Source organism: Brienomyrus brachyistius, chromosome 22 (genome assembly GCF_023856365.1).
Source record: "Brienomyrus brachyistius isolate T26 chromosome 22, BBRACH_0.4, whole genome shotgun sequence".
Taxonomy (NCBI): domain Eukaryota; kingdom Metazoa; phylum Chordata; class Actinopteri; order Osteoglossiformes; family Mormyridae; genus Brienomyrus; species Brienomyrus brachyistius.
In genome coordinates, this window is record NC_064554.1 from 14426223 (window position 1) to 14452305 (window position 26083).

General features: G+C 49.6%; 1 protein-coding gene across 13 annotated transcripts in view; it reads left to right on the plus strand.

Moving 5' to 3' along the window:
• si:ch211-278a6.1 (SRC kinase signaling inhibitor 1) overlaps positions 1-26083 on the plus strand; it is a 104572-nt gene that overhangs the window by 67846 nt on the left and 10643 nt on the right. For 7 of the 13 annotated variants that reach the window (XM_048991754.1, XM_048991756.1, XM_048991748.1 and 4 more), the window contains 16 exons: positions 709-904; positions 1277-1569; positions 4593-5413; positions 5774-5863; positions 5998-6125; positions 7460-7620; positions 11813-11988; positions 14154-14284; positions 14901-15048; positions 16052-16346; positions 16448-16706; positions 17541-17683; positions 17828-17980; positions 18870-18989; positions 20947-21948; positions 23913-24044. In XM_048991754.1, coding sequence (XP_048847711.1) covers positions 709-904; positions 1277-1569; positions 4593-5413; positions 5774-5863; positions 5998-6125; positions 7460-7620; positions 11813-11988; positions 14154-14284; positions 14901-15048; positions 16052-16346; positions 16448-16706; positions 17541-17683; positions 17828-17980; positions 18870-18989; positions 20947-21948; positions 23913-24044 — 4248 coding nt within the window. Of the gene's footprint in view, positions 1-708; positions 905-1276; positions 1570-4592; positions 5414-5773; positions 5864-5997; positions 6126-7459; positions 7621-11812; positions 11989-14153; positions 14285-14900; positions 15049-16051; positions 16347-16447; positions 16707-17540; positions 17684-17827; positions 17981-18869; positions 18990-19742; positions 19796-20946; positions 21949-23912; positions 24045-26083 lie in introns of those variants that run through there. The other 6 variants (XM_048991753.1, XM_048991763.1, XM_048991761.1 and 3 more) reach the window with 5 other exon arrangements.

Here is a 26083-nt window from a genome sequence, read left to right on the forward strand (position 1 = left end):
GAGACACAGAAAGGGCAGAAAAATACAGTTAAAAATATAGTTTCTAAAACACATCTGTACACCCTAACACAGATGAATAGATGGTTATATGCTATAATAGACTTTTGGTTACAATATTATGATTCTGTGGAGGCACGGTTCTGTGCCAGGTTTCAGGTCTCCACCATGGCTCCCTGTGTGTGGAGTTTGCATGTTCTTCCCATGTCATCGTGGGGTTTCCTCCAGCAACTCCGGTTTCCCCTAACAGTCGAAAAACATACTGAGGTTAATTGGAGTTACTAAATTGCCCGTAGGTGTGCATGTATAAGCGAATGGTGTGTGAGTGTGCCCTGCGATGGGCTGGCCCCCCACCCTGGGTCATTCCCTGCCTTGCACCCATAGCCTATGGGATAGACTCTGGATCCACCACAACCCTAATAGGATAAGTGGTTAGAAAATGGATGGATGGATGGATGGATGGATGGACAGATATTTTGACTCCAGCGTAGAGAAGGGGAGGGATCCTTTAGGAGATTGCTTGCTTGTTTTTTCAGTTTCTAAACCTTACTTACTTGTTGATGATGTTGAACCCCCCCATTCCCATATCTCAGCTGTATTTCCCAGCGTCAGTGTGTACTCACCATTACCGAGGTCTCCATGGTGTTTTCATTCATCCTCCTCCTGCGTTGGCTTCTGTTCAGCTTTCCTGTCTTTCTCTTGCTCTTCCAGAGCCGTAGTCCACGCCACTCCCAGTCCACCCAGTCTGGCCTGGCCGACCAGGCTGCCAAGCTGTCCTTCGCCTCTGCCGAGTCGCTGGAAACCATGTCGGAGGCTGACATCCCGCTGGGTTTCAACCGCATGAATCGCTTCAGGCAGAGCCTGCCGCTGTCACGCTCCGCCAGCCAGACCAAGCTGCGCTCTCCAGGTCCGTTCGGAAAGACGGGAAAACAATCGAGTCTATCAGGGAGAAGCAGTCGATCCCCGCAGCGGTGTGGGTTAAACACCCCCTATGCTCAAATACCGTCGGTCTCCCCGATTCAGACAGTGTTTCTATCCTCAGTGTTAAATACAGAGTGTAGTTTATCATAGTTGGCAAGGAAAGCTTATTGAGAGTTTTAGTACAGATTTGATGTGAACGGGCTCATAAATCCAGGGTCGAAACGTTCAGTGAAGGACCATAAAACATCCCATAATAAGCTTGAGTTCCAAGGAAGCAGGGAAGGGCAGAGATGCCATTGTCACCTGCCACGTCTTTATGACTGTGCTGTGTAACAGCGACTCTTTCTTCTTTCCACAGGCGTGCTCTTCCTGCAGTTCGGGGACGAGACACGGCGGGTGCATATCACGCATGAGCTGGGCAGCCTGGACACGCTGCACGCGCTGATCCTGCACATGTTCCCCCAGAAGCTGACGGCAGGCATGCTCAAGTCACCCAACACGGCCATCCTCATCAAGGACGAGGCGCGCAACGTCTTCTACGAGCTGGAGGACGTACGGGACATCCAGGACCGCAGCGTCATCAAGATCTACCGCAAGGAACCCATCTACGCCTCATATCCTGCCGCCCACCTGGCCAATGGGGACCTCAGGGTGAGAGGATCGCAAACCTCATCGCCCCGCCCCTGGTTGGCGGCCTGTCACCTGTGGACAATCGGCTGGTTGACTATGATCGTCACGTTTCCCAGATCAGGGTGGGACGGGTTTGCCGGTCAGTGGATAAGCAGTAGCACCTGATGGGGGGGGCGTTCGCCTTCCTTTGAGTCAGTAAATTTGCATATCTGGCTTTGATTCAGAGAATTTCAGGCTTCGATTCAGTAAATTTCCATATTCAGCACAATATCTGAGCTTTTACTCTTCCTGAGAGTTTGTCAAGCTGTATGACTCACCATGGATGAGATCCGTGAAGCGTGACCGTGGTTCCTGAGTATGGGGAGGGGGCCGGGTTTTTAAGAACCGTATCGCTCATCGGAGCCTGTGCTGGTTTGAGTTCCTCTCTCGGTTCCCCGCTGGCTTGTTTCCGACACGCCGTGTTTTGTCCTGTGGAATGGATTTGTCCCACCTCCCTCCCACCCCCGCGGCCCCCGCCTAGTCACTCCTGAACATGCACCCTAATTTGGGAAATGAACTCTTCCCTTTTTAACAGCTAAATTAATATTGATATCTCCGCCGCTCCAATTTGAATCCTCCGTCAGGCCTGTATATACCTGGCCGTTGTAGCTCAGCCGGGCGAAAAAAAAAAAACTCCTGCATCGAAGACTGTCCTCTTTGGGGGGGGGGGGGGGTTCATATTCGGTGACTCACCCGAATGCAAGTTGGAACCTGCAGGTAAAAAATTTAAAATTGGGCCAAATTAGAATCAATATGTCAGCAGAATGTTTTATTTTCACACTAAGTAAAAACGCACACATTTTTAAAAATCATTATATTTAATGGTTTTAGAGATATTCCTACTGGAGTACGGCCTGAACCAATGAGTGAGGGCCTCACTTTCAACTCCACGGTGCATTGTCACCGTTTATTGTGGGATCCTATTACGAATCTCCTGAAAAACTCTTCTGTGTTTGAAGTTATATTTTCTTACCTAGGCTGGAAGGGTTTTTTTGTAAACTTCTGGGAGAAAATTCAGGGTGAAATTGAATTTTGAATTTATTTTTTGTCAAACCATTGAAATTTTGACTTTAATTTCAATGCAGTTTTTGAAAGTAATATGGACAAGGCATAGGCTTCCAAAAATAGCAAGAAGGATATTCTGTTTTCATGAAAAAAAATATTTAAATATTTAACATTTCTGGACAGAAATGAAGTTGACTCATAAAGCATTCTGGCCCATTTTATACACCTTCTTCCAGGCAGTGTGCTTGCCTGCTGGTACATTGATACATTGCTGCTTGGTTCAGATGAACTCTGCCTGCTGACCAGCACAGCGCCCCCCACAGGGGAGTCGGCCAGCTACACCTGGTCCGAGCGTGTTTGGCATGTTCCATCGGGGACACCTCCCCTCCTTTGCTGGCATGTGCTCCCTTGGTACGGTCTCTGCCAGGTCCATTTTTGAAACATGCTACACGTCAAGTGAGGATAATTTGGAGTTGGTTGGTGTGACAGATTGAGTGAGAGCGAGGGAGGGAATCGTGGGAGGGGCAGTGCTCTGTTTCATAGGGGGAGGGGCTTGCTATGGGGTCACTGAGAGGCCAGTGAGATAATAAATGTTTTATCTCATCAGAATTGACAGACTTGTGTGAAAATGCCTGATGTCCCGGGAAACTCAGTTTCTTAGTTCGAAATCCTTTGATTAAAGATATGGGCTTTATCTCCAGATTATACAGTACAGGTCAAAAGTATTTGCACACACTGAGATTTTCTGCATTTGCTTGTTACTCACTTAACATTTACTAAAAACATACTCAATATTTATTCTTTGCCGAGAAATTCGCCCTCTGAGTACCTTTATTAGCAAGAAAATGTCGTGTCTTTCATTCATCATAGTAACTTCCTCTAGCAGTTATAACAGCAGAGAAAAATCAAGGCATTCTTTCTACAAGGGACATTAAATACTGCTCTGTGTCATGGGATGAAACAGTTACCTAGTGCATTTAAAGTTAAATCACAGCTTAGAATGTGCCTCTGCCATCACCACACAGCCAGTTAATAGGATGTCAGACATGCACTGTTACATTCTCTTTAAATGTCATAAAGCAAACTTGTTTTATTTGACTTATATTTTCATTTATTGTTGTTCACTCAACTTTCCAATGATTAACAAGAATAAAAAACCTGCAGTTTATTACATAAATACAAAAGTGGTAAAAACCTGTGGTTTGCAAAGCCTTTGACTGGTAGTTACGGTAGTTACTGTTACGTTTAGGATCAGCACAAACATACGATAAAATAAAAGCTGGTGCATGTGAAGCACGTTAACGAAGGGGAAGATTTGTTAAAAGAGATCAGCAGGTGTACGACACGGCTGAGTGTCGCTGCGTTGCCGAAAAGTAAGAAACCTGCGCTGGATGGTGAAAACTGCACCGTGCTGCTATTTAAAGATCCCGCATTAGGAGCGGCCCACGCTACGCCCCCGTCCTCCAGAGTTAAGATAGAGATCTTCAGAGTTTCATACTCGGGGCCTGGAAAGACAAAGAGGCGAGCGGCGCATGGGTGCCCGTGAGCGAAACGAGGGGATGAGATGGGAAATGAGTGAGAAAACGAGAGTTCAGAAGGTGACGGATTATAGGGGTTCGCGGAAGGGGGGCAGACCGACATGACAACGATGATGACGATGGCGTTAAGAGAGATGGAAAGGGGAGGCCAAGGGCAATGTGGGAAAAAGCAATGTCTGGCAGGTAATGGGGTGCAGAAATCCCAGCATCAAGGGGCAGGATGTAGAACTAGGGTGGGTGACTTATTGAATTGTGTTTTTCACCCTTGAGAATAGGGACTATATGTGTGGAGACACGTTTCAGTAGCGTGAATGGGATTGGTTCAGGGTGTCATGATGCTCTTCCCTCCCAGCCTGCAGGGGGTGCTAGCCATGACACTGGAGTGGAAATGAGGTGTTAGGCCAGCTCATTCTCCCCCTTTAGAGTGTTTCCGTTCTGACCTCCAGCTGTGCACTGTTTCAGAGGGAGATGGTGTACGCCTCGCGGGAGTCTTCACCAACACGTCGTCTAGCCTCCATGCCGTCCTCCGCCTCGCCCACGTCTGGCTCGCCGTCACGCTCCCGCCTCTCCTACGCCGGCGGCCGACCCCCCTCCTTCACCGGGCAGGGACACCCACAGCTGCAGCCACCCCCGTCGCACGGACACCACCACGGCATGGGGCACCCACCCGGCTCGGGCCTCTCGCCGTCACCCAGCGCCATCCTGGAGCGGCGGGATGTCAAGCCGGACGAGGAGGTGTCGGGGAAGAGTGTGGCGCTGCTGAAAAGCGAAGGCCTGTATGCCGATCCTTACGGCCTGGTGCACGAGGGCCGGCTCAGCATCGCCTCCACACAGGCCCTGGCCACCATAGGCGACCCCTTTGGCTTCCCCGTCGCCGGGGGGCTATACCGCCGTGGCTCTGTGCGCTCGCTCAGCACCTATTCCGCCGCTGCCCTGCAGGGGGAGATGGAGGACGCCCTTTACAAGCCCGGTGGCCCCCTCTACCCTGACTCCTATTCCTCCACGCTGGGCACAGGATTCCGCTTGGGCCCCTCGTCGCCGCAGAAGATGTCCGAGATGCAGCTACGTGGTGAGCGGGACTCGTACTCAGGGCCCCCCAGCCGGGCCTCTCCGGTGCGGCAGACATTCCGCAAGGACTCCTCCTCCGTCTTTGTGGAGAGCCCCAAGTCCCGTCCGGGTTCCAGCTCCGAGCCGCTGTGTGGCCCCGGGGGCCTGGGAGGGGACGGGGGTCGGGGGACAATGGGCTTCAACTCACCTTTGGCTGGAAATGAGACGGAGACACGGTGAGGCTTCTGGGGGAAGCTCAGGGGTCTGTGTGTGTGTGTGTGTGTGTGTGTGTGTGTGTGTGTGTGTGCGTGTGTGTGTGTGTGTGTGTGTGTGTGTGTGTGTGTGTGTGCGTGTGTGTGTGTGTGCGTGTGTGTGTGTGTGTGTGTGTGTGTGTGCGTGTGTGTGTGTGTGCATGTGCATGTGTGTGTGTCTAAATATATATATGTATATCATGTCTGTCTATATATATATATATATATATATATATATATATATATATATATATAGACATGATTGTATATTTTATGACCTTTAACCTTTGATCTGTGTGTGGCCCCGCCCACATCTGCCCCATATCTGTTCGCTGCCGCCCCCAGGGAGCGGATGGAGGCGATGGAGAAGCAGATCGCCAGCCTCACAGGGCTGGTACAGAGCGTCCTGACCAGGCCCCCGGACAGTGACAGCACGTAAGGGTCCTCCCCCACTTCTGCACACGCCCCCCCCCCCCCCGCCTCCTAACCTCCCCCACACCTCCTCGCGTGATGATGGGTGCTGAGGTGGGCCCCAAGTGAAGCCCTGGCCTGTGGACCTTGACCCGCAGATGCAGCCTGCTGCGCCTCTGCATGATGGCCGGCTGCCCCCCCCAGCCTGGACTGGGAATCTCACCGCCCTGCCCTTTCTCTTCCAGCGAGAAGACCGAGTCCACCAGCGACGGCTCGGCCACAGGAAGTGAGTGCCGACGCGCTGCGCGTGGCGCCGACAGGCGTTGGTCTGTTGTGAGGACGTGGCTCTTCCACCTCCTTCGTTCTTGTTCTTCCTTCTCTACCTTTATTTTGCATCTCTCTCTCTCGCTCGGTCCATTTTCCTTCCGCACTTCCTCTCTGCTTTTGTGTCCCTCGGTCTAAGCTTTTTTAAAAAATCTATCTATCTATCTATATTTGCAAAAGAAATCACTGTCTGTGGGTCTGTGGAGTGCAGGTTTAATTAAAAGCCGCCTTGTTCGGAACGGAGGCCTTCAAGCAGGATATGTGAATGAGAATAAGTCACTTGTTGCCCGCTGCCGTAACTATGACGACAGGGTTGACGTCAGGATACGAAAGTGATGCCTGCAACTAAAGAAAAAGTGTATTTTTATCGGAATTAGATTGCGAGAGACGTGAACCTGAAGGAAGCAAAAATGTGGACTGTGTGTCGGTCCCTGGGGACCGGAGAGGGAAACGCTGCTCTACAAAAGCAGAATGTTCTAGAACTCCTCCCCTCATTCCAGATACAGGAGACCACCCAGGTCTTCCCTCTAAAACCCAGCTGGAAGTGCGTGAACAGGGTTGTCGGGGATTGAGAATGTAAAGCAGTTTTAATTATTCACTTGCCACTCCCCCTGCCCCGGGCTCGTTGGGTTTGGGGACACACTGCAGTCACCGTGCCTTAGTCCAGTGACGTCTTTGGAATTATCCCCCTAATCCCCAAGTCATGATTTGTTACGTACTTTATGAGCATTTTATGATCTGTGCGCTGTGTAGTTTCATTACCGAAACCAAATTCGTGTCATTTTGATCGCTCCTCTTTTTCGAAATTGCACCTTGTGCGATGCAGCCACTGGCCCCCGGGGGCCTCGTTTTGGGTCAGGGCCAAGCAGACGGGGCCCGATTCCATATCACTTCAGCCGGATGGCTTAAAAAAAGAGGCAACCATCCGCATTGGCGCTGTGGCCAGGATGTAGCTGAGCTCCCATCATGCTTTACTCTGTACGTCGCTAACGAGAAGTGAGGCCTTTTCCCGGCTCGGCGTGATTAGCCGTAGCGAAATATCATTCGGGATTTTGCAGTAGCCTGGGAGGGGCTCCAGCTTTGAGAGGCGCTCCGGGTTCAAGTGGGAAAGGGATTCCATGTACCTTTGTAGTCCGGAACCTTCACACTACTGTGTACATAACTAAGCAGTTGAGGTAGACAGGAATTGGAGTCTTTAAAATGCGCTGTGTGGTTCGCTGTGCCTCTGCGCGTATGACTCTGTGCTTATCCGCTAACCGCAACCCTCCCCACCCCCCGCGGCTCTTCTCGTTTCAGCTCAGACACCGTCGGCCCCCCTAGCCCTGATGCCACCCCCGCCCAGGGGAGCCACGCAGGCCACCACCGTCACCCGGTTGCAGATGCAACTGCACCTGCACGACCTGCGGCAGAATGCCAGTGACCTGCGCGATCAGCTCTCCCAGCTGCGCAAGATGCAGGTCAGTGGTCACGCTACCACGGTAACCCACCCCACCGCATGTGGTCACTCCAGCGGACACCGCCTGTCCCACGGGATGAAATAAAACACACGCAGGAATGATTCAATTATTTTTATATGACGCATTTCACAGCAGAGTTGCCCTAAAGCGCTTGGCGAGAGTGTCTGACAGTCCATTACGACGTCATTTATACAAAATGCAAAATTGTGCATTAAACAAGGAAGTAGGAAAGAAAGAAAGAAAGGAGAGGAACCAAAAACTCCCGAGCAGGAAGAAAAAATCTGGGCAGTCGACTGCCCAGCCCCCCCCCCCCCCCCCCCCCCCCGGGCACGCTAACATTATAGAAAATGAGCCTCTATTAATATTTCCCATGAAGTAAACTGTGGTGGAGTACTACAGGTACTGTCCGAGGTCCATTAGCGTAGGGTTTCCTCCATAACGACATTCGGTCACGTTGGTCCGACCGTGGATTGCAGGTTTAATCGAAAGCCGGCTCACGCAGTACTGAGGCCTTGAGGCTGGGTATATAAATGAGAGTCTGTGCCGAATGGGTCACTTGTCCCCCCGGTGCCATATCTACGATGACGGGTTTGACACGACCACATGAAAAGGATGCCTGCGACTAAAAAAAGGAGTAAATTTTTATCGGAATTAGATTGCGAGAGACGTGAACCAGGAGGGACAGCATCAAGTAGGGCAAACGAAAACGGAAAGGCTGATGGGTTATGGAGCTACTGGGATTTTAATTAAGAGTCGCTTTTATCTTCTGAGGTGTTAATAGAGTAACGATACGAACCTCCCTCTCTCCGGAAGCCTGTTGGGTGGTTATCGGATGCAAGCCTCCCCTTCTCTGGGAAAAGGGAGTTCCGTAGTTTATAGGGGGCCTGCGTGGTGCGTGAGTCACGGAGCGAAACCGGCGTTCCTGATCGCGTCGCGGGGAAGAGCCCACGGGCAGCATCCCGGGCTGTCAGGAAGGGGGTGGAGGACACGTCCTGAGAGTTACGTTGGGAAGCTGTGGTTGGGAAGGTAATCAGCACCCTGACGATGGTGGGGCAATTAAGCTGAAGAGTCTGGAAGCCCGAGCTATGCTTTTTGGGCCAGTGAATAATGGATGCAGAGCATGAATAATGTAACATGGCCAGCTCTGCATTATGCTGGGCTGGGGCAGCTGCTGTAGAGCGTCGGCACCAGGCAGGGGCAGCTGCCGTAGAGCGTCGGCACCAGAAAGGGGCAGCTGGCGTAGAGCGTCGGCACCAGGCAGGGGCAGCTGCCGTAGAGCGTTGGCACCAGAAAGGGGCAGCTGGCGTAGAGCGTCGGCACCAGGCAGGGGCAGCTGCCGTAGAGTGTCGGCACCAGGCAGGGGCAGCTGGCGTAGGGCGTCGGCACCAGGCAGGGGCAGCTGGCGTAGAGCGTCGGCACCAGAAAGGGGCAGCTGGCGTAGGGCGTCGGCACCAGGCAGGGGCAGCTGGCGTAGAGCGTTGGCACCAGGCAGGGGCAGCTGGCGTAGAGCGTCGGCACCAGAAAGGGGCAGCTGGCGTAGAGCGTCGGCACCAGGCAGGGGCAGCTGCCGTAGAGCGTCGGCACCAGAAAGGGGCAGCTGGCGTAGGGCGTCGGCACCAGGCAGGGGCAGCTGCCGTAGAGCGTTGGCACCAGGCAGGGGCAGCTGGCGTAGGGCGTCGGCACCAGAAAGGGGCAGCTGGCGTAGAGCGTCGGCACCAGGCAGGGGCAGCTGCCGTTGACCGTCGGCACCAGAAAGGGGCAGCTGGCGTAGGGCGTCGGCACCAGGCAGGGGCAGCTGCCGTAGAGCGTTGGCACCAGGCAGAGGCAGCTGGCGTAGAGCGTCGGCACCAGGCAGGGGCAGCTGCCGTAGAGCGTTGGCACCAGGCAGGGGCAGCTGGCGTAGGGCGTCGGCACCAGGCAGGGGCAGCTGGCTTAGAGCGTTGGCACCAGGCAGGGGTACGGAGGAGTTTCTTGCAAATTACTCTGCTGAAGCCTGCTGCTTGGCCCAGGGTCATGTCTCGCAGTCTCTCGCTGTCTCTCTCATTCCTTCTTGTTACCACCAGCCTGTGGACATTTACCCATTTTGATCTTCACTATATTGCACTGGGGGCATTTTTTCTATTTTCTTCCCCCTTCCCATCTCAATGTTGCTGTTGGGCCTTGCTCCTCTCATTCTGGGTTCTGTTAGATTTCCTGTACGAGAGAGGGGGAGAGAGCGAGGCAGGCAGAGAGTGGCTGTAGTAGAATATAGTCCACACACGCTCATGTACACGCACACGAGTGTGTCACATTCGTGGTGAGGGAAAACACTTTTTTGTTTTTTAACAAAGCTACTTATGTGATGGTGCTTAACATGATAGTTGGCAGGTTTACCAACAGAAATGAGTACCGACTCAATGGCGCCCCCATCTGGGCAGAGGTGGTCTCTGCCACATGATAGTTCATCTGCATGTATCTCATGCAGACATGCATGCCTGTGAGGATGTGTGCCATGCATGCAGGCCTTCTGTGCATGTTATTACACACACACACGTTTGTATTCTTGTGTTTTTGTGGGGACCGTCTATTCATTTCTATGGGAAATACTCTAATCCCAACAATGACAACCTTAACCCCCAACCAGCCCTAACCTTAACTATAAGTAACCGAACAAAATACTACTATTATTAGTTTTTTGGTGGCAGTAACAGATTTTTATTAAATTGAATTTCCTGAAAAAATGTTGTCCCCACAACGTCAAAATAACAAGTTTCTATCACATTGTGGGGACATTTGGTCCCCACAATATAATGTGTACCTGCATCATACAGACACACACACACACACACACGCACACACACACATCTGACCATCTAAAAGCAGCATTATACCCCATGCCTAACTGAACGGATCAGCCACAGGCAGGCAAATATTGGCTTTTGGCTGTTTGGATATGGGCGCTAATCCATGGCATCGGCAGGCAGGTACGTTGGGAGGGCAGAACAGGGAAACGCACACAAACACGCCGAACGGCCTGGCCAGGCCACTACTGCAAGGGGAGAACTGAAACGTCACAGGACAGAGAGAAGCACACAAGCCCAGTCTAACGCTCATCCAAGAGGAAGCAGAACAAGAGGGATGTGGGCAGGTCTGTATGTGGAGGAGCGTGAGACAGATAATTCATAAAGTCCTTGAGCGCAGCCATTAACTGAAATTGCCCTCTTATTTCTCCGAACAATCTAAACTACTGGTACCTTGAGTACCTTTCGGAATTGTAAGTCCCTCAAAAACACCAGATAAACTCCACATTTGCTTGCTTTTTGCTGTTGTGTACTGCAGTGTGTTTTTGAATGAGTCTGCTACATAAAAAGCACTTCAGGAGCCTTTTACCTGTGCAGGCGACGTTAAAACCAAGCATTCAAGTGAACGCTCAGGAATAAACGTTAATTCGAATGTCGCTGTCATGCCGTGGGGTTGCGTTAGCGGTACTTGAAGAGCAGGGTCATTCGGGGCTGTGTCTTAATCACTGCAACACAGTCGCATGTTTAGTGGCATCGTGTGCCTGCAGCAGGTTTGCAGAACAGGAGACTCTGGCTTTCAGAAGCTGTCTTCATGTGAAGAGAAGAGACATGAATGTTTCAGAATCTGTTGTGCCTGGTCTTGGACTCCAGTGGTGGCGAAATTGCAGACCAGTAGCCAGAAACAAAGTTTGGGGGTGGGATCCCTCTCGGTAAAATTTGCCATTCGGGTCGGATCCCCCATGATAGATTTTGCCAACTCGAGGGATCGGAGCAATTTTGGGGTCGAGGGTGGTGGCAGGTCAAAGCCGTTATTTTACTACCTGGCTACATGTTTGGTTGGGAGCAAAAAAAATTCGGGTGGGAGGGGTTGTCATCTGACATTCGATGGACGATCGCGTTCCAGTATGTAAGCTGACTGGCTGTACACAGAACATGTGCTGATGCTCACTCAGAAAGCTCTGGCAGTTAAAGAAAACTGTAAAAAAATAAGGCTTTTGGATGCAACCGGCTCTTCTTCCGGTTACAGTTAGTGCTGACAGACTGCTGTATTTCTCATGTGACAGAAAAAGTGCCCCCCCTTTGAATAGTCTAAATACTGCTTGTAGGCGTTCAGTGTTTCTGTTGAACGCTGAATGTCTGATGATGGAATGCAGGAGACGGCATCAGTGGTATGTCGGCATCTCTCTCCACAGCTCCAGAATCAGGACTTGGTGAGGTCCCTACTGAAGCGCACCGAGATGGAGATCAGCTTGCGTGTGACGGACGCTCTCCGCAAGCAGGAGGACCCCCTGCAAAGGCAGCGCCTCCTGGTGGAGGAGGAGAGACTGAAGTACCTCAACGAGGAGGAGCTCGTTATCCAACAGCTACAGTGAGTAGCCAGGCCTCGTGAGCCAGACGGATTATAGACTTATTAACTCACACATAACTGCCTGTAGAATAATGCTGCATTCCGTTTACCTCAGAGGCTGGAACTCAGAATTGGGAATGACGTCACACACGAGTTGTTCCCGTACCGCGAGTCGGAAAGCCATTTAGCAGTACCAGGGACCCATTTCAAAAAGCTAGATTTCTGGCTTACCTGGATTTAAGGTAGCCAAGTTTAAATGGCCGTTATCTTTGTTCACTTTCATTTAGCCCAGACTACCTTAAATCCCACAAGTTGTCAGCTTAAGCAAGAAATCCTGCTTATTGAAATGGGCCCCAGTTCTCGCCTGGTCAGTTGTTAGCCATTATTAGCAATATCAGTGGATAACAACACTGCTATTTTGCTTACTTCATCAAAGCCGTGCAGTTATTACATTTCATTACTTTTTGATTATTTTTGTAACAAATGTTTTAAACTGGCCAATAAAACTGAAAAGTCCCAGTGGATTGTCTGACCCACATTGTCTGAAAATATGCCAAAATAAGTCATTTCATCACGGAAAAAGATACAAAGCAACAAAATGAATGATGTTCTACACATGAACTTTTACTGGATACATTTGGATGTAACTCCTTTGTACTCACCAACATTCTGATTAACTGTAATTTCATGAAATATTTTTCTCAGTAACTAATGGATTACAGTTACATTTATTTAGTAATTTTGTTACATAACACTGTTACATGTAACTAGTTACTCCCCAGCACTGCCTGTAGTATTTCCCTCCTTCACACAGTAGGTGGCACTGTGACCTCACTCCTCCAGAGCAGTGGATTCGATCCCAGTCTCTCTCTATCTCTGTGGATTGTCTGTATGCTTTGCAGAAACTCCCTTAGAATATTCCAGTTTTCTCCTACAGTCCAGGGATGTGATTTAGATGCCCTGCTCAGATGCCATTTCATGTGTTTGTGCATGTGTCCTGTGACAAACTGGAAACTCCGGCCTTGTGCTTGGCTCCAGGTTCAGTACAACCCTGAAATAAAATGGAGCTTTTTTTCCATTTGCATGAGTACTATGTATGAGCTACATTGGAATGTTTTTTTTCCACATATCCCTCCTTCAAGACACACACACACACACACACACACACACACACGTAGGGTATACCTATCCTTATGGGGCCCGCTCATTCACTTCTATGGGAAAAATGCTAACGCTAACTATGACAACCTTAACCCCCACCCTGCCCTAACCATAACCATAAGTAACCAAGCAAAATACAAGAGTTTTTGCATTTTTAGTTTTTTCATAGCAGTCGCTGATTTTTATAAAATAGAGTTTTAAAAACGGACATTTATCACGTTATGGGGACATTGTGTCCCCATAAGGATAGGTATACGTGCTCACACACACACACACACAAACACATAGGTGAGAATAACGCTTGGGGTCCAAATGTAGAGTCAGGCCATGGGTTAACCCGCCATTACCATCAGGCAAATGAAACAAGATGAAATCCAGTGGTTACTGACGGGAAGATGAGCATCGCCAACAGGTCTGAGTTTAAATAATGATTATAACGATAATAATAATGGCGGTAATTATGATGACGATAATAGCAGTAATGATGATGTTGATGAATGTGATTTACATGACGGCGGGGCCGGTTCCACACGTCCCCAGGATATTGTCACATTTCCACATTCACGCTGTATTAGGGCGCTGCCACATTGTCAGGCTTATCTGACTTCTGCCAGACATGCAACTGAAAGAAAAATATTGCAGTGTCGCATTATATATTTTAAATATGAATAGCTAGTAGTTCGTTAAAACGCTTTCTGCGCAAGAGTCGTATCAGTCACAATTTCATCTAAAGACTCTTAAGATTATTTGTAATAATTCTCAGAAATGAATTAGTCTCATGATTTATTCACCTTCTTATGCATTTTAGCATGTCAGCATGAAGGATTCAGCTATTCACATAATATAATATGTCTCCTGCAACGTAGCATTAGTATTTCGATCCTCAGTTCATCTGGAGAAATGCTAATGCTATATTTTTAGCTCCATCCCACAGCAGGCTCTCGCAGGGTCTCTGTAGCAGGTGCCAGGCCGGCATCTGCGCCCGCCGCAGATATGCTAACCACGTACGCGTGTCCACCTTGCAGCGACCTGGAGAAGTCGGTGGAGGAGATTCAGAAGAACTCCTCCGTGGACCACAGGCTGGTGACATCCCAGGAGCTGGAGGAGAAGGCCATGGTGCTGAGGAAGCTGGGAGAAACTCTCACCGAGCTCAAGAGTGAGGATGTCCGGCCGGCGTCTTGGTGCTGAAAATGTGGGGCAGGAATTGAAACGGTAGTGCGCACATAGGGACACTCATATAGGAAGAGATACAGGAAATGATCTGGAACATTCCAAGGTAAACCGGGATAAACAGAAACGCAAAAGCTCTGTGGTGTTTCTCAGTATGCATACTTGACTGTACTTGTGTTCTCTTGTTCCATTTTTCCAATCTTGTTCCATTTATCCATTACCGAAGGCCAGTTCCATTACTCAAGAACAGAAGTACAGAGGACGGTAAACATCCTCAATTATCAAGGTTACATCGGTTGCATCCTCTCTGAATAAGACCAATCCCATGATTTATTGTGGCCAAGTTCTTGAAAGAAATGTTCGCAAGACCACAAAAAGTTCAGTCTTGCCAAGACCACAAGTACAATCTTTGTGTTCTTGGTATTGAGAAACACCCCTATTCCGCAGTGCTACACGAGTTGAGAACGTCACAATGCAGTGAGGCCAGCTGGGACCACCAGAAGACAGAGAGCCATGCAGGAATAAGCTGCATTTAGAGACACGGTGTGCAGAGACAGAAAAGCATCCCACTGCTACCATTCGCTCTCTCTCTCTGTCCTCAGGCCAGTTCCCCGGCTTGCAGAGCAAGATGCGTGTGGTGCTGAGGGTGGAGGTGGAGGCAGTGAAGTTCCTCAAGGAGGAGCCACACCGGCTGGATGCCCTTCTGAAGCGTTGCAAGTCCATCACAGACACCCTGGCCATACTTCGCAGGTTCGTGACGGGTGCAGCGAGCATGCACACTCGGAGAACGCTGAATGTCTGAACACACAATGCTAATGTATAGATGTGCCAGAGATACTGTCCACCACAAAGATACACTCAACCAACATATTGTGACCATGTAGCCCAGTTTATGTTTTACGGTCTAACCACGCTCCAACCATAATGAAATGATACACTCCCTGGCCAGAAAACAGTCAGAGTTTGAATTTAAATCAGCAAGTACTTAACAGCTAATGATAGAATCATTATTGCAGCTCAGCAACGTTACGCAGCAATAAAGTGAAGTCAGCTGAGTACGTGAATCTACCGAATGGCCAGGTTACCCCATCAGTGGATTTATTTTTTTTTCCTAATGCCAAAATTCATCGGACTCGAACTGTCAAGAAGTGTTTCAGGGAGCGTGGGGAATCATCTTCACACATTAATTGGCCACCGCAGAGTCTTGACCTTAACCCCATTGAAAGTCTTTGATACGATAGAAGGAGGCTTTATAGAGTGGCTCAACTCACCTGTCATCAGTACGAGATCTTGACGGGAAATGAATGCAAATGTGGATGAAAAAACAAATGTGGAGATGCTGCTTAAGCACGTGGAAAGAATACATTGGCAAGTGCGCATCATAATCAAAGCTAGGTGGTCCAATGAAATGTTAAGGTGTGCAAATATTTTTTTGGCCACGCAGTATATTTTATTTGCAGTTGTACAGTATGGGTGTAGGTACGTAGGAATTCTTTTGTGTTTGAGTATCCCAGCTCCCCACTGAGACACACACACACACATTTGGGAATAAAGCCAGGGGTCAGAGCGCCGAGCATTTTTCGGGGTTAAGGATCATGCCCAAGGGCTTTTACTGGTCCAACACAAAGACTTTTTGTTGCTCTCCTTCATTGTTTTCTGGAGTTTTCTGCTTGAGTTGTTTACTGTGCGCATATTGCAGTGGGGAGACTCTGCTGGGAATGGTGCTTTATAAAAACTACCGATCTGTGTCCAGGCAAGTGAGCGAAGGCATCTCTAAGGGACAGGGGGACATCGCCAGCTCCTTGGCCAAGCATGCGGAGGACTTCAGCAAGAGCACAGACTTTGACATCCCTACAAGCCCACCACTCAATGACTTGGGGGGCGGTTCCAGTCTTGCCAACTGGACACCTCTCTCTGGATCCAGCCATGGCAACCCCTCTGCTGCCATGCGTGACCCCCACCCTCCGGTGCCCCTCAAGAGCCGTGCCCTAGAGGAGCTGTCAGGTCGCCGGAGCGGGGACAAATCGGTGTCCGTGGAGGTCAGACTGGTACTGGACATCTGTCCCGTGTGTGCATGTATAGTGGCTCGACTGTGACTATGTTTGTGTTGAAGAGCTGAAAATCCCTTTTGTGTGTCTGTATGGGCTAGGCCGCGGAGCGTGATTGGGAGGAGAAGCGGGCCAGCCTGACCCAGTACAGCGCCCAGGACATCAACAGGCTTCTGGAGGAGACCCAGGCAGAGCTCATGAAGGCCATTCCCGACCTGGACTTTGCCGCCAAGCAGATCAAGCCGTCTGCCCCACCAGGATCACAGAGCGGCACGTCGACCCCCGAGCACCGGCTCGGCAAGCCCCAGAACTCGGCCCAGAAGCTTTCCAGCAAGGACGTCGGTTCGCGTCGGGGCTCAGGTGAGGCGACCCACCGGCTGGTTGAGCTAATATCTACATGCATGTCGCAAGCTCAAGCCGCTGTGCTTATAGACATCCCCAGTAATGGTGGACTCAACTCAAGGAGTGCTTGGTCTGCCTTGCACTCCTGGGGATTTGCACTGTAAGATGCTGTATATGAAGTTTGGTTGGGTTTCTGCAAATCGGGCCTTGTAGTCTTGTAGAAGCTTGTGTGGAATCCTTAATTTTCAATAGGTGTATCTAATTCAGCTGTCATTAGCTCCTGTACCAGGAAGGACGCCCCACCTGACACTTGCCAGTTTTCTTTTGGCCATAACACTATGTGTCACACAGCGTTTGTGGTGGTCCGCTGGCCACTAGTGGCAGCTTTGCACTTGATGTAAGGTTACCAGATAATCCACTTTGAACTACTTCAGGTTTTATAAACTGTAAAACTGAAAGACTTTCACTAAATAGTTAAATTCTTCTTGTGCATTGATTTTTTTTTCCCTTGATTGCAAGACTCATCCAGCTGTTTCACATTAACATTAGTGACACGTGCATGATTACAGGAGTCTGACCAATCAGCACACAGCAAGAACTCAGTGCTTAAGTGAAATGCAGGTCCTTTTAATTGAAATGGCAGTTTATAAATCCTTGTCCTATCTCGAATTCTCCTCCCTGGCATGGATAATCTGCTCACCCTATCCTGATGCGTCACTGGAAGGTGTCTATGCAGTGACGTCCACCCTTCACCCAGCCACCCTCTGCTGTCCAGTCGGTGGGATCGTTCAGCCTCACCTCCTGCGATACACGATTTGGGTTTTAACCTCAGCTGTCTTCGGCCCTGTTCAGATGAGTTGACTGTGGCGCGGTACCGTACCGAGAAGCCCTCAAAGTCGCCTCCCCCTCCGCCTCCGCGTCGCAGTTTCCCATCGTCGCAGGGGATCAGCCTCTGTCGCAGTGGGGACGCAGTCGGCAGCAGCAAGAGCATTAAGGTGAGGAGATGTGAAGGATTTATTGCGGATCAGTAAACACGGCTTGGCTGTCCTCTGTAGCGCCTCCTCTCCCTACAACAAGCGCGCTTCCTTCACCTCCTTATTTCCCCCCCAATGCTTCTAACACCCTCTCTGTCCGCATAGAAGTCAGAGTCAGAGGAGATGGAGGTGCAGAAGCCACATATCAAGCTGCGACGCGCGGTCTCCGAGGCCCAGCGGCCTGCCTCCACCCCTCCCGATGTCGCCGCGGGGGGAAAGGATGAGGACGACGACGAGAAGGCTGCCATCGACCCGGAGGTAAGGAGGGTCCACTGGGGCTTTTGGGAGTCGCGTGACTTTCTGTCGTTCAAAAAGGTCCGGCTTCCAGTGGCATTATCTACTGCATCATGGTGGCCATACTCCCTCTCCTGCTCACGTTCTGGAGAATTTCATGTACACAATTATCTCCTTTGGTAAGAACTGTGTTGCCGGGGCTCTGCTGGGACTTGCGGACGGGCTGCTATCACATGGTACAAGCCAGCTGAAATGAAATTCCTTCTGTATAGCGATATTAAAGCGTTTATTGCCATACCTACAAGCTTCAGGGCCACTGGTCCATAGAGAGCCACTGTGCTCACTGGTTTTTCCTTTGACGGTTGTTAACTTTCGTGTATTTTGTAAAGAACTAAAGTCTCCTGGTTTTTCTCGTGTAAATCGATAGATACTTCAGTGGACGTCAGAGCAGCAAGCTCTGTGATTCTTCATGGACTTTTCCTGAAAATATCCCTTTCTGGTGTGGTATACTCTCCTAGACTTCACTTTAACTTTGGGAATATTTTCCCAAACCTGGATGTAACAGACTGATGGCCTGGAACGGCCGTGAGTCTCATTTAGTGGTTCTGATTTCAATACTCTTGGTGTTCTGCGTAAACACTGGTAATCATAGGGTCCACTTAGTCAGGACAGACAAGATCTGAATCAGTGAAGCTCAGCTGCAGAGCACTCAAGTGATTAGCGTTAAGATGCTTCTGAACTGTATGCACGCGCTGGACATCCCATCCCAGTATTGCTCAGAGTGCTTGTAGGTCTTTGTTAAACAGCAACGCAGACCATACAGCGTATGGAATGTGCGGGACCTTCATTTTATCGCTCACGGTGTTTTTGTACCCACATCCCCCGTCGTACCCCTCCCCGCCCCCGCTGCCAGGCTTTTCAGAGAGCCCGGGGCAAAGCATACCGCCCCCACTCCTCGCCTAGCATCCAACGCAGAACCAGCTCGCCCCCCAGCAGCCTGGACCTGTGGCCCCCAGAAGCCCTGGGGAGGACGGTAAATCCTACCTATGGGCTTGTGCAGATCCCTGCTTTTCCGAGGCACCTGTTAATGCCTAACCCAGCCCCTCCCCCTCTCATTCACCATCCCCTAAACACCACCCGTTATCCTCACATTGGGCATCACTAACCTGCCCGCATCAGGATTCAGCCCGGAGCCACGTGCTGTCCAGTAGCACGGGAGAGGAACCCCCCCCCCCGAGCTGCCTAACTACCATGTGCATGCAGATCTTTCATGGCGGGCTGTTGCACGTCTAACCTTCAGCACATCCTTGCCTTAGCGCTAAAAGACCCCACGAAAGACGTAGCACAGCGGCAGTCTGGTGGGGGTGTCTAGACCGGTGAGTTGTTTCTCATTCTCCTTGTAGCTGGAATGAAGACACGCAATCACTGGAATCCCTCACTTACCAGAACTTCTCCTAACACATCAGATACCCCCCCATTTGCCTTCCTGACTTACCCCCCTACCCCCCCAACCCTCCCCGCCAAAGCTAATGTGACCTCAGGCCGAATGCTCTCTTACTAACCAGGAGGAAGGAGTATGCTAACGCCGTACCTTCTGCTTCGTACGACTATGCCGTGTGTGTGTGTGTGTGTGTGTGTGTGTGTGTGTGTGTGTGCGCGTGTTCTAAAGGCGCGAGTGTTCGAGTGCATGCATTCGTGTGCTGGAGCGATCACGCGGGTCACGTGACGTGTGTTGGGCGAGCAGTCCACGCTTGCCCCCAGACCCGGTGTTTGCCAACCCTTGCAGGATCGGTCATATTTAGAGTGGGAGCCGGTCAGTCAGGACCCACAGGTTATCAGGTAAGCAAACTAGTAGCAAATAAGACTGACTAGCACATGCGGGTAACCAGCTTCCACTTGCCCATTAAGTACGATGTAATTACCAAGTGTATCAATATTTGTAATTCATTTTTGTCATAAATTATTTTAAACTGATATTTTTTTTACTGCATTTTTAACGTGGTATTCTGTATGTAGTGTTGAAGGGAGCACTATTGCTTCGTTATACAGATTGTCTCTTCCCAGATTACGATGGAGTTACGTTCCGATAAACCTATCGTAAGGCGCAGATATCGTAAGGCGAAAAAGCATATTAATACAGTAAACCTAACCTAACAAACATCATAGCCTAGCCTAGCTTACCTTAAACATGCTCAGAACACTTACATTTACCTACATCTGGGCAAAATCATTAAGACAAAGCCCATTTTATAATGAAGGGTTGAATATATCATGTCATTTATTGAAAAAATGTACTGAAATTGAGAAACATTTGCCCACCGTTGCCAAAATATTGTATGACAGACCATCGTAACCCGGGGAGCGTCTGTAAATGAATCTTTGACTGGAGGGTAGAAATGGCCCCTAAATGCCCAGTTGAGGTGCTGTGAGCATGACGAGCCGGGCTCTCGGCGCGCTCTGGAAACTCTTGTTAGCGTGAACATAGTGATTGGCCGTGAAGCAAGATGGCCGCCCTCCAGCAGGTAGGGGGCTAGGCTGCAGCTGAGGGGGCCCCCCCACAGGGCAGATCAGGCCCCTTGCTCCACTCCACTCTGCCCCCAGAGCTGTGTCCACCTTCACTGCTTCTCGTACAGCAGCTCCAGACGTTTTCGAGGGGGGGGTCTCGAAAGGGAAATGTGGTGCAGGATGGTGTTGCCTTTCCAGTCCCGTCACAACACTGCTACTGCGTTTCACCCTCGATAAAACCGTGCTGTTATATAGCCACATGTTCCTAGTCATTCGGGGTCCAAGCAGCATTGGCTGCTGGATACTTATTGTGTTTTCTTTTGTTATTAGGGGTAGTAGTTATGGTATTCCACTTCTATTGTTCTTGCTAATCTACTGCTGTTGTTATTGCTGTTGTCAAAATCATGATGCTCAAACTGACTGTGGTGTGAGAGTTCAGAATTAAAATGTTGTTTGTAGCTCACCAGTTTGATTCTGTTTCCCAGGAATCTGTTGGTGGGTCATCCATCCAGACTTCTTCTGATCATAATGCATCGGCTCAGCTGTCTGAGTGTGTCCCAGCCTTATCGTCACAGACCGACACCTTAGTCGGGGCAGGTCTACAGGGTGGGCATGGTGAGGTGGGCAGAGACTCTGAGACATCACGGGTCTGTTGGGCGGCTTCTGGCAGGCTGGCCCCTCAGCACCAAAGTCCTAAAGATGGTCGCAGACTTCGAAGGCAGGATTCCTTAGAGACTATCGAGAAGGAGGAGCTGGCCCTGGTCGTCACAGACAGGCAGTTGAAGGTCTCACCTAGGAATGAGGCTCAGGAACTCATCAGGAAGAATAAGCAACCACTGCGAATCATGTCCATCCCCACCCACAAACCAGGAGGGCCCTGTGAGATTTATTACCTCCGAGACAACCCATCCGGTCCATTTCTGAGCAGTGCGCCGCTGTTTGTACTATTTAAAGAGCCCCTGGAGGTCAAGGAGGCCTACAGGTGCCTGGAAGCACTGCTGGACGAGGAGGGAGAGGCTGAGACAGTTGGGTCTGAGAGCGTTTCCAGCGGCAGCAAGATTAAGCTGCCTCGGAAACAGCTGGCGATACTGAGGAAAGCTACGAGGCAGGGAGCAGAGACGAGGTGCCGGACGCTTTCCCTGTGCCCTGATATCGAGACACAAGTTGGGGGGACCTGTAAGAACGTAGAGCGCACCAGTGACCGGTTAGCTGCCCCAGTAGAGAGCCAGCCCAAAGCGACCTTGTTGCACGGGTCACAGGCAGAGGACATCCGGAGCAGCACCTATAGGAGGCTTGACAGCTTGGAGGAGACCATCCGCCAGCTGGAGACCACCCTGCAGGAGATCGGGGCCCATCCTGCCTGCAGCTTCCTGGAACAGGGGACTGATGAGATAGCGACAGTGGCCTTTGAGACGTCACATTCCCCGGACAAGAAAAAGCCTCCCATCCCACCCAAACCAACCGGAGTCCCAGCAGTCATCACTAAGGTCCATCCTCCCTTCCTGGGTTCTGTTTTCGGGGCATAACTGTTTCGCTTCCTTTTTTCCCACTTGGAACTTTTGCTCTCTGGTACTCGAAGCCTCCTGCCTGCCTTCTCCTGAATGACAGACAGTGGTTAAATAGTCTAACCGCTCACCTTTTTGCACAGGATATTGAATCATTGTTGGCTGTCGTCTCGTATTTTCTGCTGCTCGTAGCTCAGATTGAGGCTTTTGCCCGAGGCATAGCTTTCCTTGTACTTTCAGGTCTGCCGTCTTGCAGCTTATTAAGTCAACGGGGCGAATAACGAAAGCAAGCGAGTGGGTGAATTATAGTGTCCGCTGTCAGTGTTATAGAATGGACAGGCTGCAATTTGACCTCCATGGAACAAGGCACATGGGTTGTATTGCAAGGGGACATTTGCTTCCTGAATAATGCAGTATCTGTCACAGTCCTCTTGTAAGCCATCTCTTCACCTCATATAATTGGCTGCTGTCCTGTCTATACTCACCATCGTCTCTTTAATAAACTGTCTTCTCTGCTTTGATCACTTGCTCATCCAGAAAATCAAGCATGTGATTTGTTTCCTTCTTTGTGTTTCAATGCATAGGACGACTTCTTACATGCCGTAGTGATTCCGTCGCATAGCTGTTGTTAAATCTGTGGTTTTCTTGGCAAAAGGTCAATGTAAGGTGTGTGTTGGACACTCCGGTAGCTGTGTTTAGGGTGATCCCTGTAAATGGTGCGTTCCTCTAGCTCGTTGCAGTCACAAGCACACGCACGAACACGTCTAGCCTCTCATGCATCTTTCATTGCTACCGCTACATTAGCTTATTCTGATGGAACACCATGGGGCAAAAAATATTGATACCTTCCGTTTACAGGCTAATAGCTCAGGTTACTGAATTATGGATGAACCTTCCACCCCTCCCCCCCCCCCCCCCCCGCCCCCCCCCCACCCTAACCCACTACTAACAACACTAATTTCTTGTGCATTCTGGCGGCTGGTGCCGTTATGTGGAAATGTCATTAAATAAGAACATCAAACAAAGATGCAGATAGATGTTCTTTACATGGGACTGATTGGCCTGTTAGCAAAGTCGCTATGTATTAGTTAATGTAGGCTTATCTCCGTCATCTCATTTAGGACTATGCTCAGTATGGATGAAAGAAATAGACAGTCAGGGAGTGTGGAAAGGGTGGTGGACAATGGTGTGTAAATGAAATTGATTGCAGATAGACCAAGATGATAATATTCACATTTATCTCCAATTTGTTAGAGGCATTGTGTTGTGATTTGTCTTATGGCCAGATTAAAATCAACTTGCATCTAAGAAATGTCCTTCCAAACCTGCATACGGATGGTCGGTCAGTATGACTTACACACTCGATCATCCCACGCACGGCACGGAATCGATCGTCCGCGTCAGTGAACTAACATAAACACAATGGCAAAGGAGTATCTCCATTGTGACTCTTCGCCTCTGCTGCGGTGCCCGGCAGCTGCACCGGTTCGTTTGTGTCTAGCATCTTTGTTTTTTTTAGATAGTCAGCAAATTAAGGAGAGGGAGACTCGCATCAAGACATGAGCTGAGTCTCCGTCACTCCTCAGGAGCTGGGTCCAGAAATGCTTTTGAAAATTGTGTCGGGGGGGGGGGGACTTCAAGAGGCCCCCGCTGATTCACATCCTTTTATTTACTGTGCTGCACTTGTTTCTCTCTTCCTCGTGGTAAAGAAAATGAGGAAATTGATGGTGGCAGATTCCAGGGGGGGCACATCATTGAAAGCAGAAATTTACTTCTCTGAGGAATTCTTTTTAGGTCCGTTTGTCTCACCAGATGTCTCTGTTGGTATACTAACCATTGTTTTCCTGTTGGGGGGGGGGACGGGTTGACAGTGAGCGGTGAGTCATTACTCTTCACTCGCAAGGTCAGACTTGCTCATCCCTCCTCCCTCTTCCTCTCCTCCACAGGGCGGGGGCTCTGGAAAGGGTCTCCACTCGTCTGCCTCGTCCCGCCTGAAACATCTGCAGCAGGGCGCTCCAGAGAAGGGCAAGACAAGCAGGCTGCGTGAGGATTTCCTTAAGAGTCAGGGGCACCAGCAGGTACTGCCCACGTCAGATGTCCTTCTGTGGTTTTGTCGCACCTGAAAGATCTACTGTACTGCCTGCTATTTGTGGTGATGTAGCTAAGAATCCCCTGATGAACATTAGCATTCTAAGAGCGTTGGCCGGGTGCAGAAAACAGTTTGATGATGCGCCAACCACATCAAGAATCCAATGCTTTCTCATGCATTTTCACATTTCTGTCAACTTCGGTGTTTCTTTGATCTTGTTTTAAGTGAATTTCCTTAACCTACTCAGAAGGTGACTGGGCTATAGTGTGCCATGTCGCCGTATTACACCGAGAGTCTTGAAAGAACACCGAAGACACCTCAAGATGAACATAATCCTTTTTAGGAGTCTGACACAAAGTTATGCTGAGGTCTTTTCCAAGCACGTAGAGGTGTTCATAAGGAAGTGGGTGCAGATGTTGAAACCAAGGACAGAGAGGATGAATGAAAGACTGAGTGGAACTGGGATTCACAAGGCAAGAGTTAATGTGTTACACTCAAGAACGCTGAACTGAATGGAACAGGATAAATAGTGTGTGAAAGAGCTGCGCTTTTCTGAAGATGTTCTGCCTTTTCACAGCCATACCGTGTCATAACCTATAATCATTCAAGGGCCATGCCCTGTGCAGCATCGCCTTTTTTTACTCAGTTGACATTTTATGCAGTTGTGTCAAAAGACTTACATGTGGCCTGCAACCTTACTGGGAAGCCAATTGCAGAGTCTGTCTGAAGTCCTGTTATGTGCATTTTTACAGGAAATCTATAGTTGTTTCGACAAGAGGTGGGATGGCTGCTCAGTGGTTAGCACTGTTACCTCTGTAACATCACACTTCCCAGCCTCAGGCTCTGCATGTATGGAGCGCGCAAGTTCTCACCAGAGGCAGAAAGTTCACGTTCAAGAAGTACAAATCCACACAAAGAATTTGTTTCAACGACCTAGTTGAGTACAAAGAGTCACAGTCACAGGGTACTCAACCGGTTGGATGAGACAAAATCTTGGTCTGGATTTGTAATTTCTGGTCCTTAAATTTCCACCTCTGGTTCTCTCCATCTTTGCCCAGGTTTCCCCCAGGTACTCCAGTTTTCTTCCACACACCAAATACATGCTTAGGCAGATTATTGCTTCTAAATTATGATCAGTGTGTGTTGACCTGTTTGAACCACCTGCTTCTTGGGAATTTGCTCCAGGACCTGGTGCTGGAAAATGAATGGTGACCCAAGAATTATAATAGAAACATGTATAATAATTCATGGGACGAGCCTGCAGCTGTACAAATTTTTTGTTCTCGGTCTTGTACTAGGGCTGAGGTAGTATGACTATGGAATAAAATGTGCTTCTTCTGATGGCTTAGATGAGGATGGATGACGTTTAGAGGTGAGAAGTCACAAATCTGCTTGGCACTGGAATGTGACCAGTGCCTGATCGGCGTAACTATTCACTGTCTGTTTAACTGCTCTACGTGTTTGAGTGTTTAATTTTCAGAATGGATGTGGAATTTCTCCATGTCAGTCAAATCTTCCTGGTTTATTTGAACTGGTGAATGGAAAATGCTGACCGCCTCAACTGAAGCAGATTAATCTGAACCGGACAATTATAGTGGATCAGAGCTGCGTAATCAACATAGCCTGTGGCCAATTTTCCGGCACATTGAAGATACGTAGACATGTGCGCTATAAACCGCGGCACAGAATCTGTCCATAACAGACTACTGCTGGATTGCAAACAGAATGCCTCCTTCCCTCCATCTAGTGAGGCTAAAGTACTGAATCGTGCAGCCTAAGATCTTACCCCCCACTGAATGCAGAAGGTGATGACTGCAGACCTGGGAACAAGGCAGGGCTACATATGGAACATGGCTACACGTATAGTCAAACCCATGAGCATTAGATGACCATAATGACGCTACAGACGTGGTAAAACTTCAAGAAGGTGCCACCTTGAAAAATAAGCCAATGAATGTGTGCAGCCCTGTTCTATGTATAGCCACGCCCCTTTCCCCAGGCTGCACCTGGGCATACTTGGCTCAGTAT